The sequence below is a fragment of the Triticum urartu genome, chromosome 7A, assembly GCF_056163025.1.
Source record: "Triticum urartu cultivar PI428250 chromosome 7A, HENAU_Tu73, whole genome shotgun sequence".
NCBI classification, from domain to species: domain Eukaryota; kingdom Viridiplantae; phylum Streptophyta; class Magnoliopsida; order Poales; family Poaceae; genus Triticum; species Triticum urartu.
In genome coordinates this window covers 52666710-52676803 of record NC_141879.1, presented here as the reverse complement: position 1 = coordinate 52676803, position 10094 = coordinate 52666710, and the positions used below count along the sequence as shown (strand labels likewise).

Here is a 10094-nt window from a genome sequence, read left to right as displayed (position 1 = left end):
TATCGATGAACCAACTAGTTCATATCACTGCCTACTTCCTAGGTCTTGTCTTTTATAAGAGCAAAGCCCCGCTGAGCAAAATGAATCATACATGTGCCATTTTGCTTCTCTCCCTTTAGTTTGCAGACCCATTTTACGCATGATTTTGTTCTATCCCTACACATTAGAGATTGGAGCATTATTGGCATAGGCATGGAAGGCACCAGGAATCTTCCTTAGACTTGTCCAGGCTTTGCCTGTACATTCTTTGGCACAGCTTCACACATTAGAATTTTAAATTTTATTGGTTCAGGCATAGAAGGCACCGGGAATGGGGAATACGGAGCAATGGATCACCCCCTTTTTGAAAAAAATAAAATCTGCTTGATCGCTCTGTTAACCTGTTGCTGTTGCTTCAGTTGTTTCAATTGTTGCCCTGTTTTGAACAAAATTGTTGCTTCAGTTGTGCGTTACATACAGAACAAAATTGTTTTTAACTCCCGCAAATTTGCCATGCTTTAAACATATGGCAGAGCACTTGAATACAGGCAATGGCACTATGGCAGTAGCACAAAGCCATCAAAGTTTACACCACAGATGCTAAAATCCCTGAACCAAATGGCTCACACATTCAACATTTTGGCATGCTGATCTAGCTAACCAAGGGTTCAAGTCATCTCATTGATACACAATCTTTCAGCATTCAAGTTGTGAAGAGATTGTGATACTTAACCATGAAATGGTGAGATCACCAGGAAAGTGACTAAATAGTTAATGGCGACATGTTCCACATTAGCAGGTCAGATTATTACTACAAAAGACCTCAGACCTCATTGGGTGGCAACTGGATCATCACTGTCCTCCAGCTTACTACTACAAAAGGCCTCCCAACAGACATCTTCATCAGCTCGGTTCCGATCCACGGCATCAGCCGCTGAGTTGCTGAACCACAGCCTCCATGGTCGGCCGCTGGCTCGCTGCTTCGGACGTGCAATGCACAGCGACCTCTGCAAGCCTGGCAGCTTCAGTCGTCGAGAAGATGCCGCCAAGGTATGGATCTATCAGGCCTTCGAGATCGCTGGACGCTGTGCCTACCTTCACTTGTGAGACGGCCCTCCTGCCCGTGATGACCTGGAGAACAACTATCCCAAAGGCGAAGACGTCGCTCTTCTCGGTGAAGCGGCCCGTGTTGGCGTACTCGGGGGCAAGATACCCCATAGCTGCACTGGCCTTCAGGGTTGAGAAGACGACATCGTCGGCAAGGAGCTTGTGCAGTCCTGGGACTGACAGACATGGGGCGAAATGGTGGTCGAGAAGGATTTTGTCGGCCGATATGTTCTGGTGCACTAGTGATGGCTTGTTGCTCTTCTTGCTGTGTAAGTACTCGATACCTGCAAATGCACAACAGATTGGTAAGGACCAAAATACATGTGCGGCTTGCACACATAACAATCTTCAATTACAGTACAGGAGCTACAAAAGATATACCTTTTGCAATGCCTCTGATGATGGAAACTCTTGTAGGCCAATCAAGAACACTAGCTTCAGAACCCTCCTTAACATCGAGATAATGCGACAAGCACCCATTAACCATGAAGTCATACACAAGAAAGCATTCCCCCCTCCCCCTGGAGCAGCAGAAGCCCCTCAGGCCAACAAGGTTCTCATGCCGCAGCATGGTGAGCGTCTTCAGACCTCTCAGGAAATCAGACTCCTCTTGCTTGCAACTTGTCTTATTGAGGCTCTTAACCGCCACAACAGACCCATCCCTCAGGATCCCCTTGAACGTCGCAGCAAAGCCGCTCTTGCCTAGCAAGTTAACCTCAGAGAAGTACTGAGTCGCACACTCGACCTCTTCAAGGTTGAACCTAAAGCTATCGCCAACCTCACCGGATGATCCGCAGCCTCCACCTGACATGGTGTCCCATCCATTTGAGTACTCCACACTGATCAGAGGAGAAGCACTCCTTCGGCAAGCTTCCTTCTGCTGGAAATGGTCAGTGCTGAGCCTGCTATCAGACACCTCCAGTGAGCTGCCAATCTTTTGCTTCTGCCGGCGATAATATGAGAATGCAAATATTCCACAGAATGCGGCACCGATGACCACAGCAAGAACACCAACAATAAGAACTCCTGCAGAGGCCTTTGCAGATTTCGTCGTGTGTGGATCCACCGACTGGGGTACTTGCCCTGTCTTGACAGTGCCATCTGGGCCAAAAGGCTCAGGCTTGCTGGGCCTCAGCCCATCCTCTGTAGATGTACAGAGATCAAGAGAAATGAACTCTGCTCCACAAAGCCCCTTGTTGTTTACATATTGGAACCCTCCATTCAGTCTCTTCAAGCCTAGCATCCAAAACCAAATCACAGGAGTTAATATAATGATGAAGGTTAAAATTTTATCTCCAAAAAGGTTGAGCAAGAGTCTGTTTGTTACCAGCAGGGACACTCCCTGATAGAGTGTTATTGCGAACATCGAAGACCTCAAGCGACGGAACATCTGCGATCTTTGAAGGGATCGAGCCAAATAGGTTGTTGAAGCTCAGATCGACCCGAGTCAGCTGAGTCAGGTCGCCGAGGGTTGCCGGAATGGCTCCGGTCAGCTGGTTGGACTGCAGCGCAAGAACAGCAAGCTTGTTCAGGTTGCCTAGCTGGGGCGGTATGCTGCCTGTCAGCTGGTTGTAGCCCAGCTGCAACACTGCAAGCGAAGAGCAGAGCCATGGGTGAGTAAATTAAAATTAGTACATCAGTGAATTTAAATCTTTCACAATGCAAATCAACCCCTTTGACGCAAAAGAACACAAAACAAACAATCTTGTCCTTTCAATAGTACATTCACTGAAAGAACACGGATATTGTACAGTAAACATGAGAAAATTAAATCAAATCAGAGAAAATCCAATTGAATACAGAGCCAGTGTAGTGATTCTGGCCAGAAGATGCCACGAAGGGAATCTATACAGACCCAAGTGGCTCCAAACAAAGTGAAAATCACAAGTTTTCAACTCCCAGAAATCACCATTTGTCTTTTACCTATGCAGGAGTCAAACTGACAATGCAGATTTTCAACTCCAATAATGCAACAGTGAACACAAATCTTGGCCTCACAAAAAAAAATCATGTTCTTGTTCATCCATAAGTACTTACAATCTTGTTCTTCCATTAGTACATTTTTCAAGATCTGGTCTGAAGTTTGACACAAAGGGGATCTTTAGAGAGCCAAGTGGATCCAAACTAAAGTGAAGCCCCATTTTTCAACTCCAAGAGACACCATTTGTCCTTTACCCACGGAGAGTCAAACAAGGCACCCCCAATAAATCAAATGAGACGGTCACGTGGCTGCCGCACTGCTCCCAGAAGACGACCAGGAATGGAAGCATACAAAAGGAGAGGTTGGCACAGAAGCAAAACGAGGTGTCCATTTCAAATGCAGAACAAAAAATGGAGCACAGTGGCCCATTTCAAAAGCAAACCGTTGTGCTGCTAGGAAGATTTAAGGCCGACAAACGGGTACAGTACTAGGAGCAGCACTGGATCTTCAAATTGATGAGGGCGTCTGCTATTCTCTCCCAAAAATTATCTGAAGTTTGTAGTGGTACGGTGGGTGGGGTCAATAAATGGACCAAACCCGCCTGGAGATTTCGAAATGAACTGTAATAAATGAAGCCCTGGATGTATTGCAAAATCTCGGCACAAACAACCAAAGGAAGAAAAGAAACGGCCGTAGCTACAGCAGTAGTGAGCGATTGGATGCTTCTCCGTTTGGGATTCAAGGTTTTTTTAGGGTTTGTTCATACAACTTTTCCCCCAATGTTCAAATCTAAGCAAGCCTAACAGTCCAAACCACTAATCTGACACAAAAAAGCAGTAGAAACTCTAGAAGAAACAGTGCAAAGAACGGACAGGAAAAGAAATCCACCATCTAGCCAAGAAAAGAACCAAGGAGATGCAGGTAAGATTCATCCTCTGACTGAGCCGAGAACAAGCCCTGAAAGAAAAGCTCACCTTGGAGGTTCGCCATGGCGGCAATCTCCGCGGGCACGGGCCCGGAGAGGTGGTTGACGTCGAGGTAGAGGTCGGCGAGCTCGGAGAGGCCGCCAATCTCCCGGGGGATGGGGCCCTTGAGGCCGTTGTAGTGCAGGTAGAGCCCCCGGAGCCGGCGCAGCCCGGCGACGGCCGGCGGGAGCGTGCCCGAGAGGCCGCGGCCCTGCAGCGAGACGGCCGTGACGCGGCCCTCGCGGTCGCAGGCGACGCCGACGAAGCCGCCGCCGCAGGGGTCCCCGGCCCGGGCCCACGAGCCCAGCACCCGGCCCGCCGGGTCCAGCGCCGCCCTCAGCGCCGCCAGCGCCCGCAACTCCCCCTCGTCCCTCGCCGCCGCGGCAAGAACCGTCAGGAGGAGGAGGGCAAGGAGCGGGAGGAGCCGGGAGAGCCCGCGCGCGGCGGCGGCGGCCATTGGAGCTGGAGCGGCGGCGGTGAGTGGGGAGTGGGGAGTGGAGTGGAGTGAGGGTCGGAGGGGGATGGAGCCAAAGCTGAGGACTTTAGGTGGTGGTGGAGGGCAAAGTGGTAAATGGACCCGGCGTCGATGCTTTCCATGGGGGTTTCCGGCTTTCCGAGGGCAATTTTCGTCTGCTCTTGGTTTTGAGGGGTGGAAATGTAGGCTTTTGAGAGGCGTTTGGTGCTTTGCTTTTGGCTCTTGTTTCTTTGTGCTTGTTGTGAGGAGCTGTGCCGCCTGCTTGCTTTGCTGGCTGGGCTGGATTGACCGCTCTGTGCTCTGTGGGGAAATGTGTGCGTGTGTCAGCGACGGGAGTGCAGAGCACTGTGGCGCGTGCTGTCCAATCTCACTGTTGTGTCAGCTGAATCGATTGCCAAAACTTTGGAAAGAAAAATTTGAAAGCCCCATTTTATAGTAGAATGAAGCAGACCGCAACCAGTCACAGAAATACAAAGGTTTTTTTCGAACGACCTGAATACTAGTACAAAGCATCTACCCTCCTCGCCGGAATAACCTACGACCAACATAAGCAGTTTACGTCTCGAGGCAACAAAGCATCATGTCCAAACCGAATTATTACATAGGTCCAGCAGAAAGAAAGGAAACGAAGAAAATGGAATTCAAATCAGATCTCCCAGGGATGCTTCACCATCTCCATCGCCCCTATCTTCAGTTGGCCTCCTCCAGCCTCATTTCAAAGTTCCTCCAAACTTTGAATTTTTTTTTCATCCAAGGTTGGTTTCAACTTTGTGAAAATCTGAAGAAATTTGGTGGGTCGGAGGGAAAATGTTGTGCTCCCTCGGTTTAAAAGGAAGAGGAAATAGGAGTATGTATCCCTGTGGGTGAAACAGGAATCCTTTTGGTTCAATCGAGACAGGTCGGGAGCTTGGGGGTGGGGGTGCACAGCTAGGAGTAGAACCTAGTAAGCATTTGTTTTTGAATGGACTAGGAGTGGAAGCTAGAACAAGATGCTCCAGTCACGAGCAGACAGACCGTGCTTGCACGCAGTATCCAGGTTTTGCTCCCACGCTGGACCGTTTCTAGGCCCTCTTTGGTTCCAATCTTTTCGTCTTATTTTTTTTATGGTCAGGTGATTTAAAACCAGTGACTTATAAGTCATGACCGTTTGGTTGTCACCTGACCATATCTTTTTGTTTTTTTTATGTAAAGATGATGGGACCCACGTAAAAGAGGGTGACTTGTAAGTTTTAAGTTGGGATGAAGCAACTTATGACTTATAAGTTGGGGTGACTTATAAGTTTAGTATGTTTAGTAAAATAAGTTACTTTTTCACTTTTCGACTTATAAGTTAGTGACTTATTTGAAATCAAACAGGACCTTAGAATCCTGGGTCGCATTCAATTTGTGACCCGCACGAACCTCAAAGAAGGCTTGACCCATGTTCTAGAGAAACGGCCGAATCAGCCATTTTTGCGAGTCAAACTCGCTCGAGCCACGTGTGATGAGCATCTGCACGCCTGGAGACGCGCAAGAGAGGACATGATGGCTCATAAGAGCAACTCCAACGGGCCGACCCAGATGGACGGCACATTTGTTCGTTTTGGGTCGGTCGCCCGCCCGGCATCCGCCCAGTTAGACGCCAGTTTTGCATTTGGGTCGGCAATGCGTCCAACGCGTCGACCAATTTCATGTCCGCATTCAACTTTTAAATAAAAAAAGCTTGCCGCCGATCATGCCAGCGGCCATGTTTCATGCTGGCATCATGCCAGCGTCGGCATACAATGCCGGTTTCATAAAATATCACCACAGTTCATGCTGGCGCACTCGCCAGCCGGCCGGCACACATGCCAGCACACATGCCAGCACACAAAAGGGTGGGACTTGAGTTCGACCACACCATCGCAGCTCCCGTGGTCATGCCGGCACACCTGTCGGCATACAAAAAAGATGGCCATCGCCGTCATAGATCACTCGTCATCAAACTTGAGCATGTCGGCCTGCATCTTCTCGTACCACGGCCTCTTCCTTGGCGACACGGTATTGATATCCACCTTCATGATCTCCACCCCGGTCATCATGCTCGCGAGAGCCACTTCTTTCGCCTTGATCTTGGCGTTGGCGGCCTCGATCTCTAGCATCTTGGCTTGCTTCTCCGCCTCGAGCTCGAACATTTTGGCTTGCTTCTTGGCGTCAAGATCAAGCCTCCTCCTTTGGATCTTCATGAAAGCATTCATTTGCTCCGCCTTGAAACGCCGGTGCTCCTCCTCCCTTGAGTCCTTCTTATTCATCATGTCGTCCACGCTTGCGATCAAGGCGTTGGTGGTCGCATCTCGCTTGTCCTCCTTTTTGGAGTTAGTCTTCCCCCGCGACCGTGCCGGGTCGCCCTCCCCAACATCCTCCATGGCTTTCTTCCTCCCCCCCCCACGTGCCTTGAGTACGGCGGCTTGAACGAGGCTGTGCTGGCTAGGGTTTACCCCTAGAATGTAGAGCACCTTCCTCGTTGCCGCCGCGACGCGGGCGTTGGTGAACTCCTGTTGCGCGGCGGCGACGGCGGCGGCCTGCGCGGCGGCCTCATCCCTCGCGTCCGCGGCATGCCTCCGGCCCTTCCTCTTGGCCGACTTCCTTGCCCGTTGTTCTGGCGTCAGCGCCTTCTTCGGCTTGGTCGCGGTGGCGGTCTTGCGCGGGGCACGAGGCTTGCCTTTCCCGGAGAGGGCGACGGCGTCGGACGAGACGAGGGAAGCGAGGCCGGCGGCGGCGTCGAGGTCGAGATCGATGGTGTCGTCCATGGCTGGTTGGGGGCGGGAGCGCGCGCGTGAGTGTTTTTAGGAAAATGGGGGGAAATGGTGATGCCTGTCACCGACCGGCGGGCCCGGGGAGAGGAGTAGCGGCGCGCGCGTCCGTTTGGGTCGACGCGTTTGGCCGCTACTTTTGTCCGCGCCGACCCAAACGGACACGGGCGGACGAAATGGTTCACCCCATTGAAGTTGCTCTAACTCCTCACGCACCCTCCCGTCACCTCCCTCGTCAGTTCACATCCACTTCCACTCTCTCCCCTCACCGCCTGTTCAGTTTCTTCGATAGCCAAGCCGCCGTCTCGCCACGCCCCACCCACTCCGGTCATCACCGGCAGCAATCCCATCCAAGAGAGGTGGATTGCCTACCTCTCAGCGGCCGGAGTAGATCTGACGGCGGTACTGCGAACTCCCTCCTCTTTATGCACCATACCGTCGCCTTGGGCCAATGCAGCGTCATGGGCCTTGGAGGTGGGCTGTTATACCCTACCGTTAGGGACTTTGGCGGTAAAAAAAAGGTCAGATTTCAAATTTTTTATAAAGCTAGGTCAGATCTCGAACAAGTTTTAAAAAAGGGTCAAAAACATGAAATTTAGCCGCCGCTTGCTTGCTTTGCTGGCTGGATTGGATTGACCGCTCTTTGGCGTGTGTGCGTGTGTCAGCGATGGGAATGCAGAGCACTGTGGCGCGTGCTGTCCAATCTCACTATTCACACACACTCTTTGTCTCTCATTCTGTGCCAGCTGAATCGATGGCCAAAACTCCCGAGGCCTCTTTCGGTTTATAGGATAGGATTATCATAGGAATAGAAATCTTATAGAAAATGAAATGACATGTATTTCAAATTTTATGAGTAGGAATAGGAAACAAGATGTCATTTGGTTGATATTAAAGGAATTTTTTTATTGAGTCTAGACATTTTTTTATTTTCCTATAAAATGTGAAGGATAGGAACCAATCCTATGTAAAAATGGGAATCCATTCATATGAACCAAATGGCTCTAAAGGAAAAAATCTTATAAAAATTCTATCCTCTAGAATTTTTATAAAATTTCTCTAAATCAAAGGAGGCCTGAAACTTTTTCAGAGCTGGGAGCATTTTCATCCAGAGGTTGGTTTAAACTTTGTGAGAGCAACTCCAAGGCAGGGACACAAAACGTCTGCCTGCGTTCGTATGCATCCGCGCGGACAAAAACGAGCGCGCAACGTGCAGACCCATTTACATTTTACGTCCACTTTGTATCCACTCGAACTCATTTCAGTCTCAAATTTGGATTGTATTTGGATTTGAGACGGATACAAAGCGGACGTTTTCTATGCCCACCTCTTCCATCTGTGTCCGGGTCAGGCCCACCTGTCACCCACCCGGCGACCTCCTTTCCTTATTTTATTCGCTGGCCCATCCCACCCCATCTCTCTCCTCCTCTGCGCCGACGCCGAGGCGCACTACTCCGACGCGCCCGCCGCCCCGCTCGACCACCTTCTGCTCGTCGCCGTCGACTGCTAGGCCGCGCGCATGTTGTTCCGCACGGGCAGAGCAGCGCGAGCTCGCGGGGTGCGGCGCGCGCGAGCGGGGCACGAGCAGAGCAGCGGCTGCGGAGGCGAGCCGTGAGGCGTGTGAGGCAGCCAGGGCGAGCGGCGAGGCGCACGAGCGGGCGCGGCGAGCTGGCGCGAGCAGGGGCGCGGCGAGCAGCGCAAGGTGCGGGTGCCGCGAGCAGGCGCAGCGAGTCACGGGCCCGTCACCGTTGGCCGAGCTGGCCGTGGCGTGCGAGCGCAGCCACAGCCCCATGCCGTTGGAGCACTGGAGCTCGCGCCCTGCCGCCTCGCGGCGCCCGGGGTTCCTGTCCGGCCTTGCCTCGCCGCGCCCAGCCGCGCGACGGCAAACTCGCTCTGCTGGATGGTGGGTGCCGGCCGTGCATGGCGTCCCACGCGAGCTAGCTAGCTTCGCTGCTGCAGCCGCTGGCCTTGCGTCTCGCCCACGCCCGCGCCAGATGCTTGTCATGCTGCGCCGCGCCCGCCTTGCGTCGCTGCATGCTCCACGCCTGCCGCGCCCGCCTTGCCTCGCTGCATGCTCCACGCCTGCCGCGCCCGCCTTGCCTCGCTGCATGCTCCACGCCTGCCGCGCCCGCCTTGCCTCGCTGCATGCTCCACGCTTGCTACGTGTTCGGCGAAATGCAGGGACGGACATGCAAAAAATGCGTTCCCTCCGCGTTGTGCGTATCAGCCGATGCAAATGAAAAAGCGGATACGGCAGAGCGGACGGCCTGACCCAAATCGGACAAAATGCGGATAAAACTCACGTCTATTTGGGTCGGCTTATTGAAGTTGCTCTGAACATCTGAAGAAATTTGGTGGGTTGGAGGGAAAATGTTGTGTCCCTCGGTTTAAAAGGAAGAGGAAATAGGAGTATGTATCCCTGCGAATGAAACACGAATCCTTTGGTTTGAATCAGAGAATAAAGTGCTTCACATTTATCTGATTGTGAATGGTGCATGCATCGTGCATGGAGTGTCGTCTGTCTAATATTTTCGTTTGAATCGAGACAGGGTGGGGGCTTGCGGGTGCACAGCTAGGAGTAGCACCTATTTTGTTTTTGAATGAATGGACTAGGAGCAGAAGCTAGAAGATGCTTCATAGTGGTCACGAGCAGACAGGCCGTGCTTGCACGCAGTATCCAGGTTTTGCTCCCCACGCTGGGATTTATTTGAAGATGACCCAGTTTTTTCTCTAGAGCAAATCTAACCAATTCCCTATTATGTGTTAGAGCATCTACGGCCACGAATTGCTAATCCAAGCCCTTTATACCCGCGGTCACGCCCGTGAACAAGGACCAACCGGACGGACATCAAATCTTGACATTTGCAATCACGGTT

General features: G+C 51.7%; 1 protein-coding gene across 1 annotated transcript; it reads right to left on the bottom strand.

Moving 5' to 3' along the window:
* Positions 1–545: 545 nt before the first annotated feature.
* LOC125527281 (proline-rich receptor-like protein kinase PERK9) lies at positions 546–4559 on the bottom strand. Its single transcript, XM_048691815.2, has 4 exons — positions 3982–4559; positions 2414–2674; positions 1468–2322; positions 546–1370 (listed from the first exon to the last, which is right to left on the bottom strand). Exons 1-4 carry the CDS (start codon positions 4427–4429, stop codon positions 907–909), a joined length of 2028 nt encoding a protein of 675 aa, XP_048547772.2. The 5' UTR covers positions 4430–4559; the 3' UTR covers positions 546–906.
* Positions 4560–10094: the final 5535 nt, after the last annotated feature.

Bases quoted from the DNA above. Each gene is read 5' to 3' on its own strand.
- LOC125527281 (XM_048691815.2), bottom strand. From the start codon at position 4,429: ATGGCCGCCGCCGCCGCGCGCGGGCTCTCCCGGCTCCTCCCGCTCCTT. The intron at 2,675-3,981 runs GTGAGCTTTTCT...CTTCGCTTGCAG, and splicing joins CGCCATGGCGAACCTCCAAG to TGTTGCAGCTGGGCTACAAC. The intron at 2,323-2,413 runs GTAACAAACAGA...TTTGGATGCTAG, and splicing joins ATCAGGGAGTGTCCCTGCTG to GCTTGAAGAGACTGAATGGA.